Genomic DNA, 19,412 nt, shown 5'->3' on the forward strand with positions numbered 1-19,412 from the left:
AAGAGATGCTCTGGGCCACTGCTGATTGGTCATATGCTGTGATGTCACTTTCTGTAACACTGATTGGCTGAGAAAAACCATACTGGTTCTACTCTATCACAGAGAGTTGTAGGAGGCTTTAGAGAAAGTTGACCTATATGGTTCCTTGGCACATAAATGGGTTACATTTCTTCTTAATTAGATCAGAACCCTGCATGTAAAGAAAACTGAGGTGTACTGATAAGTAAATAACACTTGTGAAGTGCTGTTTGGTTGAAAAGGCTCTTTAATTACTGTATTACATCTAGCAGAGGTGCAAACTCTCCTTGGCATAAACAGTTGGTAGTAAAAGAGCAACAGAGCTGCACAGAAATTTCACATTTTATACTATAATACAACAGAATTGTCGTAAAGGATAACTCCTTCACTTGGAAAGCCCTGAAAGAGACTGAGGCTCGTATACCAGTGTTACTTATGATCAGGATTTTAAAGTAAGAAAAACTTTCAATTTCTTATCTTTTCTTATTTATGTCTTTTCTGTTTTACAGCTATGTCAAGCTACCTCTTCATTGTCAAGTATGAGCTCCCTGAAGTGATCCGAGCCTTCTTGGGCTTAGAAAAAATCTCTGGGTGAGTTTGCATCCTTTTAGAGATAAATATTTATGCTTTCAAGCTTAATTATATAACAGTTGTAACCTTATTTTTTATGTTTTCAGTGAATGGTACCTGGATGGAAACTACCTGGTTGTGTTTGTATCAGTTGGAATCATTCTGCCTTTGTCCCTTCTTAAAAACCTGGGTAAGGACTCTCAAACGTTAGCTGCTTTGAACTTTATAAACTGTACTTGGAGAACATTATTGAGTCTTAAGAGGAATGTTCCACGTCAGTTCCTACCCTCAGAGGACAATTTTGTTCAGCATTTCACACCAGTGTTCTTGCAGCTGTCTCCAATCAATTCCACCAAACCAAAACGTTAAACTAAGCATGCTCTTAGTCAGCTTCAGCAATTAGCAGTTAGTGTAATGCAACACTGCCATCAGACCTTTAGTCAGCTCCAGCTCTCTATTTATGAGAGCATGAGTCAGATCCCCCTTGGCTGGCTCAACTCCATTGAAGCTGCATGCCGAGCCCACTGCTCAGATTATGTAATTAAGACTTTAAGACCAAAAATCAACTAGTTAAAAACCTCAGTATCTGAGTTTTATTTGATAATATCAGCAAAAGCTATGAGTTGAGTCTCTTTTCGTTGAGTATTAAACTGGGTCACCATTCCTTCCAGACATTAGAGGCTTCTGTCACACTTTATCTCATGTCTGAACTCTTGCTCTGGCTTAATTTCTTTGGTCTATTTAAGGAACTGGGTTATGACCTATAACACGATGTGATCCACACTAAGAATAGACTTCAGATTGAAATGATGCCAGTATTAAAAAGAACAGAGTCAAATGCTGCAGAGCAAGAATAGAAACTAAAACATAGCATTACATCAGGATCTGTCATGTTATAACTGACTGTCATCTCTTTAGGCTACCTTGGCTACACCAGCGGATTCTCCCTTTCCTGCATGGTCTTCTTTCTTGGTGTGGTGAGTTCAGTTTTACTAGATCTATCTAAAATTATTGAGAAAACTGTTGGATAAGGACCTAGTACTGTGCAAAAAAGTGGACCTGGTCCTGAGAGAGACATGGTTTATTGGCAATCTTGGGTAAAAGATTGCCTTTTACCCTGTTTCAACAATGCATTACCAGGATTTTGATACATTTTGGGTATTCAAACACCAAGTAGTAATCCTTACTACTTTTTTTGGACAAACCTCAATGCAAAATGAAAACTCTTTGATATCCCGGCAACAAAACCAACAGCAAAGGCACCAAAACAAAATCAACAAAACCCCACAGTGGAAAAACTCAAATAAAAACACAACCACATGACCGCATTAGAACCTAGACATCACAAGACACCTTAAAAAAGAGAGACATCATATGATTTCATAGGAAGCCAGGCAACATAGGAACCCAGCTGAGACCAAGAGGACCAAAGGTGTAACTGGATGTAAACAATTAGACACAGACAAATAAGAGCGATGAAAACAATAAAGGAAAGGTAGAAGCAATAAAATGGGAAAAGTGACATAATAGAATAAAATCAGACACAGTTAAACATATAAATAAAGGGGAAGAAAAAGTAAACAGGCAATGGGAAACAACAAGAGGTACAAGCAATAAAAACAGAGAAACACAATAGTGTAAATAAAGACAATCAAAGGAAATAAAAACAATATAAATGGTTGATATGATTTAGCTTTTTTGACCAAAAGAAAATTACAAAAAAAAACTCTTTAATGTCAAAGTGAAAACAGATTTCTACAAAGTAATTCCAATTAAATAAAAATATGTAATATAAAAAAAGTGGTTGCATAAGTATTCACCCCTTTTAACGTGACTGACTTAATTCAGCAGAGGGTTAGCCAATTTGTGCTAGTAGTCTCAAAATAAGTGAAATGAGGATCACCTTAGTCCAGTGAATGTGTCCCAAATGACTATAGTGTAAAGATGCCTGTGTCTGGAAGAATCAGTCACTTGTTAATCAGTATTCCCGGCTACCATTACACCATGAAAACAAAAGAACACTCCAAGAAACTCAGAGAAAAGGTTATTGAAAATTATCGGTAGAGAGGGATCCAAAATTATTTCTAAGGCACTGAGCAGCCGAGAGTTTAGTTAAATGCACTGTCAAGTAATGGAAGGAGAGGGATCTAAATGGCCAAAATGGATCATCTATGCAATTATGATGCTCAAGGCCCATGTCATTAGAATATATTATCTGACCTATTCATTGGCCGAGTTTTACTTTTAATACACAACTTTAAAGACTAAAGGTGTTGTTCTCTTCCAGGTGATCTATAAGAAAACCCAGCTGCCCTGTCCTCTTCCTTTCTTCTACCACCACTCGTCAAACCTCAGCATGAACACCTCCGACATGTCGGGGTTGTACCATCCGCTGAACAACTCGGCACAGATGGATTTCTCCCGAGCCGATGTTTCTCCGGCTGTCGTCGGCAGCAGCGACGCCCATCACGCCAGCACTGTCCACTACGAGCCTCACCCTGACGATGAGGAGATGTGCACACCCAAATATTTTGTCTTCAACTCACAGGTATGATGGAGATGGTGGCATGTAATGATCGGCTTCTATAGAGGGTTAACCTCTATTTACTTGAAGGCTTTTGTCCAGCTTGCAAGGCTGAGTTTCATGTGTAAACACAGACTCTGTTTAAGGGTGTGATCTTGTGGTGTTTTAGAAGGTGTGTACTGATTGGGGTGGTGGTTTCCAACACAAAATCTTGGCTGCAAGACCAAGAAACAAAACCAGGGAGAGTGTTTTTTTTTTGCCAAGACAAACCGTTGAACGAAGCGATCATAACCACAGTGTTCATTTGCACAATAAAAAAGACTGCTGTTACTACACGTGGTCTCTTACAACCTACAAATCCATCAGAAAAAGAATGCCAGGCATTCGCAGAGACATGTTTGGCCAGGGTGTAGTTTTAAGGGTGTGTTAGTTAAAGGATTTGGTCTTGAGCTTAAAAAAAAAGAAACAAGTGAATGACACATAGCAGAGAAACATATAAAACATGCAAAGTGACAACTGGCTTCTCAGGTTCAGTTTTTTTAACAACAAATTGTGAGTTACGACTGAGATTAATTTCAACTCTGCAGAGAATTACTGCAGTCCTATATTTTGTGCTATGCCTATACTACAGGATGCATACTGACTGCATTGAACCAGTTTTGACAGTTCTTTAAAATTATTTGTTTTTAATGAGGGGAAAAACCTGCAGATATCGCAGCAAAAACGTTTGCTGAATGCCACCACCACCTGCCAAACCTTAAATCAGATTAGCGCTGACTAATAAAACATAAAAAAGAGAAAATATAATATTAGCATGTTGAGTAACTGTGAGAAAGCATTTAAGCAGTTGCTATTAAGTCAGCTGTGCTGGACTAAACACGTTTTATTGCTTACTGTCAATTTGTGCTAAACGCTTTGTTTCTTTCTACCTCAGACTGCGTACACTGTTCCCATTCTTGCCTTTGCATTTGTGTGCCACCCTGAAGTCCTTCCCATCTACAGCGAGCTGAAAGAGTAAGTTCTCCTCTGCATATTTTTGCGTCAAGACTGCATAATTGTCACCACTTCTTCGAATAAACTTGGGTATTTATCTTTCCATTACTGGAACATCATTAAGATAAAAGCCATGCAAATAATCGGTAATGTGCATAGGTTTGTGGACATCAGCATTTTGTTGCCATTCATGTCACAAAGTTAACGTAGAATCCAGTGTGTAACCTGCACCTTTGATGCCTATTTTTTTCATCTAAAAATCTGTCTGTGGCTTATATGCTGGGGTGACTTATACGCCAGTATAAAGTGCAAAGAACTGCCCAAAGTATTGGATGAAGTCTGAGTAACATCACCATTCAGTCCTGTTGGATCCATCTTTTCAAATCAATTTGTGGCAGGCACTATGATAAAAATGCTGTCTCAAAATGACACGTGCCATTCAGAGTTAAATAACTTTTGAACTATAAATCATAACCTTCTGTTGTGTTGTTCTAATGACACTATCCATACCTTCGCAGCTCTTACAGAATTTGTTCTTGCAAGCCTGGAACTTGGTTGACTTTCCAGGGTCTCTAAAGATTAAATTTACACCAGTAACCTGATATTCAATGTCTTTTTATTCAGTTATAATCCATTTTTTGATCGTTCCTGCAGCTAGGCAGTTAGCCTGTCACCATATTGTCTGTTTGTGTCCCAGAATGCACTGGGACTGGGCTGTGACAACCAATAGCAGGCTGTTCTGCCGTCATTACATGACGTGTGTCAAGCCACAGGGCTGAGGAGAACAGCGTGGCCGGTGAATGTGGAAATTGCGGGTCAGCCTCATGGCTAACAGCTACAACATGGTGGCTTGTAGCCACATCAGCTATGATCCTAATTATGCATAACCGGTATCCTCTTTTCTTTAACCAGACTGTAAACGTGCTTGTTACTACTGTAAAAATAGTCATTTTAACATGGGGTGTGTTTGTGACTTCCATTGTTACTGCAGACAGTTTTAAGATTGCAGTCAAGTAACTGAGCTTTTTTAAACTTCTGCATTGGCTTTATTATGCTGCACTCCAGCTCAGCTCAGCAACAAAAGCTGACTCTTTTTCAGCTTCCAAATTGTTCCATTTTGACTTTTATTAAATCAGCCAAATATAGCAATTTCATATCAAACTGTGGTTGATATGTAGGCATGTATTCTTCTTAAATTTTCCATTTTACTTGCATAACCTGTAAGTCAAAGTGATTTATGTTGTACCTTGTTGTGCCTTTGGCCAAGCATCTGAGAGGAGATCTTCCCTTTTATCCATTTTTATGTTGTGTATCAAATATCAACAAAAGGGTGGAATAAAGGAAACCAGGGAGCTGACTAACACATCACCTCTTTTCCCCATGACACTCTCCTGATAACATAATGGAAATGACTGTGCAACATTTCAGGGGAAAATAGTCCATATCCAATGGAGATGAGTCACTGGAAGATGTAAACCTTCAGCAGAGCTCCTAGGGTTTATGTCTGGACATGTCCATGAGTGGCAGGGACGTAAAAGGGGCTTAAATCTGCCAAAATGCATTAAGAGTTTTACTGCAAGTCTCAAGTGTGACATCTAATCTATATAAAGCAATTTAATCTTTCTAAAAGTGATGTTTGTGTTCTTTTACAGCCGCACCAGGAGGAAGATGCAGAACGTCTCAAACCTGTCGATCATGACAATGCTCGTCATGTACATGCTGTCGGCGCTGTTTGGCTACCTCACCTTTTATGGTAAGAGAAATGAGACACAAAAGGAGTAGATTTAAAGTTAAGCAAAGCTAAAATTACCTCAGTTTTGTTTCCTATATACTCGTACAAAAGCAAGCATTTGTAAAGACAAGATATTTGACACTAGTACTTGAAAAGGTCTTGTGTTTTTTTTAATCAACACCCTGCTTTTAGCACTAGACAACTGTTCTTACATTGGGTCTAACTTTGTAATGATAAAGTTCATTCAATCATTGACTCTTTAATTTTTATAAATGGCTTTTTATACTTAGAACCATCATGTGGGTGAATTTTGCCCTATAAGAAAGTTTTTTTCACATCAGCAAATAAACTACATAAACTATAGGTGTTGCCATGGAAATACCTTCTCTCTATTCCTGCACTGTCTAATCTAGTGTTACTCAACCCTGCTCAACCAAAGAGCCAAAAAACTGAAGAAGTACCTTTGCAAGAGCCACAGTTCAAACCTTCTTTGGAGATTAGACTCAGTCGTGATGACTTCATGTACTTGAAGGGGTAGTGAGGCAAACAGCAGAAATGGGATTCCCCCTATCGAGTCTAGACACTGGTGGTGGTGTTGATGAGGGATGCAGGATCAGATGACAGGTAGACTTCTGAGAAGCTGGACTATTCAACCAATAAAATAGTTTAGATGAGGAGACTTAGATATGTAGGATGAGATGAGTAGAAGACTTGTGAGGATGTGCATGCCAGATGCTGATGAACTGAATGGAGGTGGCTGGGGTGGAGGAGGGTTGCAGAATCCACACCGAAACAACAAGCTAACTGCAGGAGAAAGGATGACAGATTTAAAATATGACTGGTGCATAATGATTGGTCAAATTAGGTTGTGGCAGAATCTGATTAGCTTAGTACTTAAGAGAGTGAATGCCCATAATCAGCTGATCACCAGAGCGGGAAAAGGAGGAAGGAATGGAGAAAGGGAGAGATAGGAGCTTTTGCTGAGCTCCATTAGTCTGGTTTTTAATAAAGCTCCCTAACGGTTCTAGTGTTCTATATTTGCCACTTTTTGCTCTTTATTTGAATCCTAATATCTTTTCTTTTTCATTCTGATAACAGAAAACGTAGAGGCAGAGCTGCTTCACACTTTCACAAAGGTTTATAAGTTCGACACCATGCTACTGCTGGTGCGTTTGGCTGTCCTCACCGCCGTCACCCTGACTGTCCCAATTGTGCTGTTTCCTGTAAGTACAAAAACACATGACATGTCACTTTAAGAGCTGTTTTACTTAAATAAGAAGGTGTCTCCTTACTTTAAGGACTCCTTTTTAGGGCTTTTATTTTTAAGATGGGGAGCAATGGCATCTTCTACTCCAATAAATGGAACCTAAATTGAGCAATAATGTAATTTGACACACATCAGAGCATATAAACATGTTCTTTAAACATATACCACCCATACATTCAGCCCACTGACGCAAACCAGCGATTTGTTAAACTATTCATTCAGACGAGCCCTGCTGCAATTTAGTGTCACTCTGCTTACAGAGCATGTTTTGTGTTTGGTGCAGAGTCAGACTTTTTGGACGCAGTTTGGTGAAAAAAGAACACACTGTTCTGTTTAGTTCTCAGCTATGTCGTCATCCAAAATTTCAGAGAACAGGCTCAGGTTGTAAACTGCCACACCTTTGAATTACTCACAATCACAAACAGTTCTAAATCTTCACAGCAAAGCCCTTCTTCCGCTTTCAAAAAGGGGGTCAAAAGTTAGTCCTTGAGTGACGTCCAGTAACCAAAACTTATCGCATTCATTTGCACATACGCTCTGCTGACTGCCTTTCCCTTATATGTCCATGTGCTACTTTTAGCTCTGCCCTCGTATCACATGAGGGGAACAAAAATGGCTGCCAGCCAGAGGAGGTTTCATGCCCCCATTTAGCCTTCATGTACATGCACACAAGCATTTATGTAAAGAAAAGCAGCTGCCAATTTGTGAATAATGTCTGAGGAAGCTGTAGGTACCGGAGGCAACCACAAGGGGGCAGCAGATGCATTGCGGGAAAGTGCTGACAGACAATGATGCAGCAATGACTGCACACCAGGGAAACACGACTCAACACAGCATACCAGCACTCTTTAAAGCAAAGCTTTACATTCAAACTCACAAACGTTCCTTTTTACCACTACCTTATTTGTACCAACATTTTCAGTCATTATTATTTGGACTATTTTTTTATAATTTAGCAGATACCTGCACTCTCTTGTGTACCTTTTACTGTCAGCGCGTGCACATCCACCCCCTCCCTCAGCAGACACTGCTGTTTTTTCTGTCTGCGGGAATGTGAGAGAGGATCCCCCCCTCTCTCTCTCTCTCTCTCTCCCTCTCTCGCTGCAGTGGAAGTTTACAGCTTCACAGTGGACAGTGGAAAAACCCTCACCCTGACTGCCAGCTTCAGAGAGATAAAGAGGTGGAGTCAGTGAGACAAAGAGGAGGGGGATGGAATAGTAGAGGATGTAGACAGAAAGACAAACCTTTTCCAGGGCTGCAAAATTCCTGAAAAGTATTGTGTTGTTTCAGGAAATGGTTTGATGACTGCGTCTGTATCCAGAGATGGCTGGTATGAGTTTTCTAGCAGGGTTGAGCATTTCCTTTAAATGAAGATAAAGAAACTATTCTTCGGATAACTTACAACATATTGTTGTAGTGGAACCTTAAGAACAAGGCCGCCTATAAGGGCAGATAAACAGGAGAACCCAGCCACATGGAGGGCCCACTGAGGTCAGGAAAATCATGGTCCATTGTAAAAGTAATCTGCGATAAATAGCCTTTTACAAAATGCTAACCCATGCCAATGATGTATTCAAATGTCAGGGTGCCAGAACAGTAAAAGAAGTAGAAAGAACTGATAAAACTTGTAGATTAAAAAAAAAAATAGAGGCAAACATAAAACCTGGAAGGTAGCAGAAATACCATAAGAGGTAGAAATGGGCTAAAAGGGGCAACAAGGGGCAAAAGGATGGGTTTAAAGTGGCAACATGCAATAAAAGATACAGAAATTGGCTAAGAAAGGCAAAAAGGAGTGGAAAATATGGTAAAAAGCAGTTAAAAAGTGGTATAAATGGGTTTTAAGTGGTAACAGTGGGTTGCAGTGGCTACAATGTTCAGAAAATGGCAAAAATATGGCTTTAGTGTTTAAAATATCAGCCTAAGGAACATGAAGCAGTTTTTAAAGCTGCTGTAGTTCCTGTTGTCTGCCTCTGTGGGGCTGAATACAGACAACTGTGTCATCTTAGCAGAGGGAAGAATTGGACTTCCTTTCAGACGATACTTTCTAATAAAGATAAGCTTAAAGTTAGACTGAACATGTGTGCATGTGTCTGTTTTTTCCATGTAATCAGACACAAACATAGCTGAATGTAAATTACCATCAATTAACTCAATTCTAATCAACACGGAGAACTCAAGGTCTACTTAAATAATAAATGCTTATAGAAAGTGAGGGGGATTTAGATTACAGAGGAAAAACACGAGACTGAAATGGGACGCCACAAGGCAGCTGGGGTGGCATGTAGTCCAGTGAAAAGAGCAAAGCAGTGACACATTCAGGGTGAGGGGATCAGATGACGCTGCAGACACGTGCAATTGAAACAGAACTGCCTTTTTAAATAAAGTTTGTTCTTGTAGCTTTTAAAAATGTCAAGCAAATTCCTTCACACAAGACTTTCTATAGAACTGGTTTTCAGCCTGTGTATACCTGCATTAATACCTATGAAAGTATGAGTCAAAGTTTGGTTAGCGTGAGTCATTCAGTACTTGTTAGTTCACAGTAAAGTTGACTTACAGTTAAGGCAGTATAGCCGGACTACTGTTCTTGTTCCAGCATAGATGCACAAAGGATGGATGGATTTATTGACAGGGTCATGTCCACCTCGCTGTGGTAGGTGGCAATATGCCTCCTTTAAGAGAGTTACTGAACTCTGCCTAGTACTCTTTGCTTTACTGTTGGTACAAATGTGAGGAATGCTATACATTTAGCTTTTCTGAAGGCAGACGATAAGACATCTCCTGCTGTGCTGAGTGTTTACGCTCTCAACCTCCGAATTAAAGACCAATTCCAAGACTTTAAGCTATGCGTAGAACTCATTTTCATACTTTGCATTTGTGCAAGAGGGACAAATAGTGCGGACCTTTTATAAAAAAGACCTTAAGCCCAAAATTATTCAAAATATAGGCATTTTTATATGTTTAAAGCCTATACTCAAGTCTTTAAAAACTCCCTGTATTATTATCCTTCTGCTCTTGCCATAGTCATCCCTCCATTCAGGCCATGCTCTAGAAGGCAAGGTCTCAAGAATGCTTTGACAGACTTTTACGAAACTTTGCATGAATGTTCGCCCTGACTCCAGGATGAACTGGTTAGATTTAGAAAGTCGAAGGCCAAAGGCCAAGGTCGTTGAGCCTCGTGTTTATGCCTTGCTTTCCAGGCCATTCTTATGAAATCATCTTTAGAACAGTGAAAGGAACTTCCTTTAGACTTTGCCAAAATTTTTGTCCTGACTTAAGGACCAACTGATTTGATGTTGAAGGTTTAACCTCCTGAGCCTGGAGCTTTTTGTTTGGAATTTAATTTTTCCCAACTTATTTGGGATAACTAGTACTTGATATGTACGAAGCCCTGTATTTGAGCAGGAAGTAGTTTTCACCGTAAATGATGTCTGCTTGTGAGGAACATAGACCAAATACAAAGCAAAATTATTGTTGGAAGCCATTGTGATTTCTGCAATAAGTTATTGAGGTCCTGGAAAATCTCCTTTAAATTTCTAAAACCCCAAAAATCACCTAAAATTCCCAAGATGTTTTCAAACCTTTTTGAAATCCCATAAAAACAAAAATTCCATAAACCTTCTGAGAAAGCTTAAAGATTTCAATGAAATAAATACATGAAAATTCCAGAAAAAATTTCAAGGAAGTTCCAAAAAAATTTAAAAGCAAATTCCACCCAAAATTTTACAATCAAATCCCTGAAAATGTACAAATAAAGTCCATTGAATTTCATAGAAAATTATGAAAGTTTCTGCTCAAATTCCTCCAAACATCATCTCTAAAATCAACAACAAAATTCACAGACATTTAGAAGGAAATTCCTTCCAAAATGTCCAATTAAATTCCCTCTCCCTCACAAAAACATACAAACTAATCCCATTTAATTTAATTTAAATAATGTCCTCATATACACATTCAGGGGCTCAGGAGGATAAGATGAAGGTCATGTGGCTCGTGTGCATCCCTTGCATGTGAATGTGATATCTCAAGATTGCTATGAGGGATTTTCTTCACACCTCGCAAATAATGTCCACTGGGGCTTAACGATTTGACATTGCAACAGAAAGGAAAAGGAAAGAAAACAGCTGACTCATTTCTCCATCAACTTTACAGAAAAACTCATTGAGTTAAGTAAATCCCTAATGGTGCTCAAAGTTATGTGTTGTTTTTCTATTACTTGAGGTGGCTTGGTTCAACTTGGTTTGACTTGGCATGGCAGCTCAGTGCTGCAGGGGATTTGCGTTTGCACCTCAACAGAGCTATCCATTTGAGGCTGATGACAACGACATTTAATTGCTTCGCTTCAGTTAGCATTGCTTTGGCCATTGTTTCTACTTCAGCGTCTCTTCTTCTTCTGTTGTCTGTAATCTGGCAAGGTATTTCAAAGTTTGTTGCAGCGGTTGTTACTTATCTGCAAGGCATCCCTGAATAAGGATGAACCGCTGTGACGTCTCTGCGCTATGCTTGGAGGCAGGGCGTGCATGCTTGGGCGTGCATTCTTGGGCCCTTCTCCAGGCACATCTTTGGAGCTATTGGATAAATTATCAGCAAGTCAGTGCCGTACTGTATATAAATGAGCACCAGGATGAGGCACTAATGTTAACAGAAGTACAATCACATAAGGTCATATTTGAGCGTCTGCCTTGAGAGTCATGCTGGTGTATCTGTGACAGCCTGTAGCTTGAGTGTCAGTGCAGGAGATACACAGACTCTGTCTGCAACGGGTGCTCCATTCTCTGACTTCTGACGATGATTTCAGGCAGACTTCAATGTAGATTAGTCATGAAACAGCTATTCCTCTTAACTTACTGTACTTTCACTGTCTGGTGGTTGGAAACCTTTCAGAGGCATGTAACGGCCAGGCTGTGGTTCTAGTTTTATATTGCAATATATCACAAAGAGAATGGATATTGTAATGTCACATTTTGTCAGTATCTTTTAATGTCTTTGTAGGGAACTTCACTTAGTGATTTGGAAGTCACACAAGGCCAGACATGAATGATCAAACAGGTCAAATGATCACAACTTCAAAATCAGTCAAAGTAGCAGCCTTAATTCGGGGTTTAAAGTGGTGATTTAAATCACTACTGCTGCTGTAAATTCATCCTTATGGTCCTAAGATTGATGAACTTGGATGCACAGGCGAAGCAAGTTACAAAGAAGCACTCAGTCTCTCGGCCAAGTTTCCAGTTGACATTTGAGAATCTCGCCTTGAATCCGCCTGACCTTCATCCTGCAGAGTAACGCCGCTGACCTTCAGCCAGAGATTAACATTAGCTTTGTCTGTGACTGTCCTTGGCTGTACCGGGGAAGTGCTGGTCTGAGAGAATGGAGATAGTATGTGTTGGATTGTGCATGCAGACACGTGTTTAGACATGAAAATGTGGGTGAAGTGTGTGTGGGTGTTCAGTCACGTGAAGTATAGAGGCTAACAGAGGCTAGATCACACAGGGCTTTGCTAGGATCCTGTACATAATGAAAGGGCATTATGGGGAGTCAAACATGCCCCAGTTCTCAGGCTCCAGCAGCAGATTGAAAGCATGGGAGTGGGATGCTGCCGAGCTGATGAACAGCACCATTAACATCTTAATGTCTCACCTTCATGATATTAAATTAGCCTCTTTATCAAGACCTTTGTTGTGGAGCACTAGCTTGACCACAAGCCACAAAAGCCTCGTAAATTGGCAGTTATTTCCCACTCAAAGTAGGTCAGTTGTTCTGAGTCCAACTGTATCAAAGGCACCACCACCTGCTTGTTGTCTTGGTGGCTGTTCACAAGTGCTGTTAACTGTTTCATCTACACAGCTTCAGTCTGGTCAAAAGAGGGAGAATTTTACTTGAACTTTGATTTTCTCTGCTTTCTTAAAAAGTCAGACAATCTTTTTTATGTTTTTATTTTAGAACTTTATGTTAATATTTACCCAACCAAAGCACAGAATGAAGTAATAGAACATTGCAATTGAAGGAAGAGTTTGTCTGACTGTGGGATCCAAAATCCAAACATGTGTATGTCTGTAGTCAGCACATAATTACATGTATCTTTAACCTTATGCTCACTTTATCCAAAGAGTGTTAAATTTTTTCAAGGGTGCCATGAATATTGGATTAATAATAATAATAATGATAACTTTTTTTTGTATAGCACTTTTTAAAACATGGGTTTACAAAGTGCTTTGACATGTGCAGAACCAAGCAGAATAATGCTATGGTAGATTTAATTTATATCTGCAACGAATGTGGTTGTATCTCTTACCAGGTGATTCCACAGACATCCATCAGTAGGGGTTGACATGTCAGACCATTGAGTGAAATCATTCATGATGCCTTTTTATAACACACACCCAACAATCCCGCTATATTTTGAGAAGTTTAGCAATGTATCGTCCTTTTTTTGTTAAGTGAAATAACTTACTGTAGGACATTTCAGCTTGTAAGCATAAGCATTGGAGTTTAAAATCTGTGTATTGGCATTGTTGTGGGCTAAAGGACACCATACCCTCAACTATGACTCAATACAGCAGGGGTGTCCAAACTTTTTCCACTGAGGGCCAAATACAGAAGGCCACTTTCATGTATCTCACATTTATGATACTGAAGTCAGTGAATCCAGCCTAATTTAGGTAAAGATGTGATTAGTGGTTGGATATGCTTAAATGGCAAGTTGAAAGCTGACATGGCATATAGCCAGTCATTTCAAGGATTTTAAAGGCCATGTAAAGTGAAATCCAAAGTTTGTGTCTGAACACGCTAGATGTTGGAATAAGTTTGCTGTAAACATGTGAAAACACTGAGACCTGCATGTGACTGAATTTTGGATTTAGACTGTTAGAAAGTTTTTCACCTCTTTCCTGGCTTGGTTTCATGTGGACGGGGCCAATATGTGGGCTCATGATGTCATGAGTAATGAATGACCCCACCCCTCTTAAACTACAATATAAAATCACAGAGCAGTTCATGTAAGTACAGTCTGTTGTTAGCAGATGTCACTGCCTTTATTGAAAGTTAACAGTCAGTTAAATGCTGTTTTTCTGTTCATTGTGAGGTAAATTTGCCAAATCTATCAGCCACAGTGGTCTATGGATCATTTAAAGCATCATAACAGAGATTTTAGACAGAAAACGGACTTTGTCTCTTCTCTTGCACAGAGCCAGGCAACTGATCATAAGGTCAATGTAAGGTCAGGGCTAACAGTGAGAGCTTGAGGATAGTATTTCTCCTGAGTGGGCGTGGCTTCAGCACATTCAGCAGAATGCCATCCTGGATAGGATTTTACCGCCTCATTTTTCATGATTTTGAAGCTTAATTTTATAAACTTAGAGATGTTGTATTTGACTGAAATTTGATCTGGGGGTTCATAACACAGTGAGCTGTCATACAACAAACCTAAATACAGATTCATTTTCACTTTAAAGGGGCGTTAAGGAGGCCAGTCAGATTTCAGGGTAGCCCCCGTCAGAATCAGTGACAGGACTCAGAATGAGAATGACGCTCCATGTGCTAGAGATAAAAGCACATCAATTAATTGTCCTGTCAAAATGTTTGTTTACAGAGTTAGCACAATATTGCTGCCTAGTGCTCAAACCAAAATATACATTAAGTCAAATAAATTCATACCATCCTCACAAATTATAGTTTTTTGTGTCTTCTTATTGACAGACAAGTGTAGTTTTGTGTTACTTTCTCTGACGAGCCCCCAAGGTAATGGAAAACTATTATCATCTGTCAATAAGAAAACACAGATAAAATTTACAGTCATGCACAAGCTTCATGTTCTAATGTGGGCCATTTTTCATTTATGTTTTGGAATTTGCTGTGGGCCTTTTAAAATGGGCCAAGGGCTGCATTTGGCCCCTGGGCCATAGTTTGAACACCCCTGTCTTATAGAGTCCAAAGAGCTCAGCTAGCTACACCTCAGTTGGATATTTTGGCTTTACTTTGAGCATGCACAACAGAATCTTAAGGCCACTCTACCAGCTGAAAATACATCTCCTCACATTGGCTTTTATCCACCTAAAGTAACTTTGTTACTGTTGTATTGTATCTTGTTTTATTTTAGCTCATTGTAGAAATTTTGATGTCGTTGCTCTTTTACTTTGATGTTTTGTAAAGCACTTCATGACCTGCTCTGTGAAAGGTGCTCTACCACATAAACTTTACTTTACTCTAAAAGATAATATAAAGGATCTGTAAAATACAAGAACTTTAAATTTTCACGTTTATAAAGGCAGCAATTCACAAAAAAACCCACTCAGAATATCCAGGTTTAAAAAGTATAAAATTCTTGTTTTTTTAAGTCGAAAATTTACAGTAACCAAAACTTCATTCCTGAGATTATATAGTCAAAAATAGCTGATCAGTATTCCTGGCTACCATTGTACCATGAAGAAAAAAGAACACACAACAACAAGCAAGTCAGAGAAAAAGTTATTGATAAGTATAAGTCAGAGGATGTATACAAAACATTTTCCAAGGCATTGAACATCCCCAAGATATTAGTTAAACCCATCATCAAGAAATAGAAGGAATATGGCACATATGTAAATCTGCGTAGCTCAGGCCATCCTCACAAACTGTGTGACCATGCAAGAAGGAGACTAGTGAGAGAGGCCACCAAGACACTCAGAACCAAAATATTTGTGGATGAATATACTCTAATTTTTACTGAGTCCATCTTTATTAATCCAGCTTCAGGTCATGACAAACATAATCTCAACACAGTTTATGAAAAGATCAGGTTTAACCAATACATTTTGTTACATTTTAAAATGCTGCAGTTTTAATAAAGAGCGCAATATAGTGTCAGTCCTTCCAATAGGTCTTCTAAGTGCCATCTACAATATAACAAAATCCTTTAAAACATAAAATAAATGTAAAACCCATTTAGTCTCTGTCTTTGGCTTAATATATTCATAATTTATGTCATGCTCTTTGGTCCAGAGAGCTCTTAAGCTCTGCAGATCACTGGAGTAACGTAGGAGGGAGTGCATTAAAGAAGGAAAATTATAATTGAAGTGTCCTAATGGAGGAGTATTAACACTTGCTGAATCTGGCAACCCAAAAAAAGGAAAACTTTAAAGGTACACCATACAAAAAGTGCAGTAATCTGCATGACTCTTCCCTCCATAGATACATCAGACTAAAGATACTGCAGGGTGCCAGTGTCACCACCAGAGAGCTTGTATTTGCTTTGAGCCACTGTAGCTCTGTGTTTGTTTTGGTTTCAATCAAATGAAACTCTTCTTTTTTTTCTCACCTTTTTTGAGACCAAAACAGAGTTGTGGTTTTGTCGCTGATATTTTTACTGTGCATGGAGGGACTTTACCCCGCTGCATGTAGTTTCAGTTCATACTCCAAAAGCAGATGTCAGGATTCAAATGAGCAGCTCTGCAAAAACGAAAACAACTGTCCCAGTTTCACAAACTCAGTTTCTAGCTTGAAGACTCATATGTGCACAAATCTTGGCTTCAAATGAGGTTACAACTTTGGTTTGTAAAAAAGAAAAAAAAAAGTGTGCACAGTGTTTTTTTTTTTATGCTAATATGAACACATTTCGTGGCATATAATTGTGCAGCAAACATCTTCTTGATGCATCTTAAAGTGCATTTCCACCAAGCAGACACTCCCTGCCCCAGTTTTAATCAAATGAAAAACCAAAGCAATGCACTATTCTCCATGAAAGGTGCAGCTTCATTCAAAAGGTCCAGGCAGTGAATATGGTGCAGTTTGCGTGCACTTCAAGTGTCCATTTCCAGCCCCCCTTGGTGGTAATGCTGAAATCAAAACTAGCAAACACAAAGTGTAGATACAGGCTGAAGATAGCACTGTTGTGACCTACTTAAGTGAGGAACAAATATGCCCTAGTACACCAATGTTATTTGTGTTGACTCGTGTTATATAATAACTTTTGTAAATAAAACTTTGGTTGATGTCGATAGACATGATTTTTAGGGAATTTCCAGGTTGTTGTTGCACTGATAAATCAGTGTGTACCATGAGCTTACAGGATTTGTGGTTAAATTTGGAGGTTGAAAATATGGTCTCCCTATCTTATCCCTGAGTTTGTTGCTACCTGGCTGATCCCAGAAGTGGCTGGTTTAATCCGGCTGCCTTTAAACAACAATGCCCAAATTCTCTGTGTGTGTGACAGGTAGTAGGAGGTGTGTGCAAATATCACACAGTGAACTCCAAAGGCTCCACGCCAGGTAACAGCCAAGTGCTAAATAGTTTGGAGCCTTGGAGAGAAATGCTGCGCCTAGGCTCAAGTTTTCCAAGCCGGTCTAATTATGCAACAGCTGGTGGGAAGGGGAGGTAAAGCAGAGGAGGAGATGGACGCTTTTAAGTTATCTTCATTATCTCCCACTATAAAGGAGTTTTGGCTCTAAGTGGGACACTTTCTTGGCAGTGGGCGGAGGAGCACAGGAGTCATCCCAGTGCCTCCTGACAGTCATGATGGAGGTCACTTGGTTCAATTTGACAGCGCAGAAAATCCAGTTAATGTGATGTTTTCCCACTGAGCCATGCTAACGGGACATAAATCTGTGCTTAAGTCAGACTTGAAAGGAGCCAAAGAGGGTCTGTAGTAGAGCTGGACGACAAGGATCAAAAATCATATCTACAAGATGTACTGCATTTTTTTACTATCATTTCAGTAAAGAAGTAACAAATGGTTGTCACAATACTAGAACTATGAACTCTCAGATGATTCTAGTAAAAACTAAACAATGCTCAACTTGTTTGATCAAACATCAACAAAGAAGACACCTGATATTGGACAATTTCATCTTTATCAGGCTAGCTCCTGCACACTGTCTAAATTGCACACAATATTTTCAACATTTTCATTTATTTAAGTTGTCAAAAAATATTAAGTTGATAATGAAATTATCTGATGAGCTAATATGAACAAAATCATCTTAGTTGATACCAATATATATCGTTAATAATGATGTGCATCCCTACAAAATACTGTGTGTTTCAAAATGATCAAATCTCAACTGTTGTAATGATCAGTGGTATAAAAAAGTACAAAAACTTAATAATGATGGCCTTTATATTTTTTAAGAAAAAGAGAGCAGGAACACTGTCTGAATTGCTCAAATATTTTTGTAACACTTGAAAATGTGGTTGATGAGTCACTAGTTCCACCCACTTTTCCACTGCTGCCAACGTCCATCAGTCCATTTTATATACCACTTATCCCATTAGGGGTCGCGGGGGGGCTGAAGCCTGTCCCAGCTGTCATTGGGCGAGACGTGGGGTACACCCTGGACTGGTCACCAGTCAATCGCAGTGCTGCCAACGTATTTGTGCAATTTACACAGTGTGTAGGCATTTACCTACAATTTTAAATTGCCAAATTTTAAACTACCCAACATCGAGTGTCGATGACTTCTATTTTTGTTGCTGCGCTGTCAAAAAGGTGTTAATTTTGGGGTTTCCATACAACACTTTAAATAGGCATTCTTAATAAAGGTCAATCATTACCATTATTTAAGGCTGATGCCAATTATTGGTTAGTTATGAGACTGATAACTAATATTTAGAACTGGCATGAATTCACTGTAAAAATGAGCCAGTTTCACTAGTTTTCACTATGTCAAATTTAAGATTTACAGCGTGATAAAGCATGAACGTAAACTAGACTACTTCAGCACTAAATACTAAAGATGAATGTGTAACAGCCAAAAAGGTGGGCTTTTATCTAAGAAAACTGCACACCTTTTACAGCCCATGTATGTATTTATTAGTGTACAAATGTAAAAGTAGTAATACCACTGTGTAAAAATACCCTGATACAAGTGTAATTCTCATATTCAATGTCAGATTTATGCAATTATGACAAATGCTCTATGCTCAATGTAGGAAAAAATTGCATTCCAGGGTGACACTGGACAAGCATTGATGTGTTCATTACTTACATGATGTTGATGTAAAAGTCGGAGATTTAGATTTAGACTGAGACTGTAGAGAGTGAAAGCAAAGCCAGAGAAAAGGACACATCTCACAGCAGAGCCAAAGTGTACTGCATTTTTTAAGTAAAAAAAAAACAAAAAAAAAAACAAAACATAAATTTACAGTTAAAATAAAATAATACAGATAATTGGCCAAATGCCAAATATTGCCAACAATATCAGGTCAGGCTCATTATCAGTGGACCCCAGATTTACAATTTGCTCATAAACAAAAACCTAACAGGAAACTGCAAATTCCTCAAACAGAACACTGAGATTTGCACGTTTTTACTCTTGAGGAAGGTACAAGGGTTGACACTT

At 39.0% G+C, this 19,412-nt stretch overlaps 1 protein-coding gene across 2 annotated transcripts in view; it reads left to right on the top strand.

Moving 5' to 3' along the window:
- The window catches only part of slc38a4 (solute carrier family 38 member 4), a 69,166-nt gene that overhangs the window by 38,732 nt on the left and 11,022 nt on the right, over positions 1-19,412 (top strand). For both annotated transcript variants that reach the window (XM_041780741.1, XM_041780742.1), the window contains exons 7-13: positions 528-609; positions 696-778; positions 1,507-1,565; positions 2,876-3,136; positions 4,047-4,126; positions 5,758-5,858; positions 6,936-7,060. In XM_041780741.1, coding sequence (XP_041636675.1) covers positions 528-609; positions 696-778; positions 1,507-1,565; positions 2,876-3,136; positions 4,047-4,126; positions 5,758-5,858; positions 6,936-7,060 — 791 coding nt within the window. The remainder of the gene's footprint in view (positions 1-527; positions 610-695; positions 779-1,506; positions 1,566-2,875; positions 3,137-4,046; positions 4,127-5,757; positions 5,859-6,935; positions 7,061-19,412) is intronic.

This window comes from Cheilinus undulatus, linkage group 23 (assembly GCF_018320785.1).
Source record: "Cheilinus undulatus linkage group 23, ASM1832078v1, whole genome shotgun sequence".
NCBI lineage: Eukaryota > Metazoa > Chordata > Actinopteri > Labriformes > Labridae > Cheilinus > Cheilinus undulatus.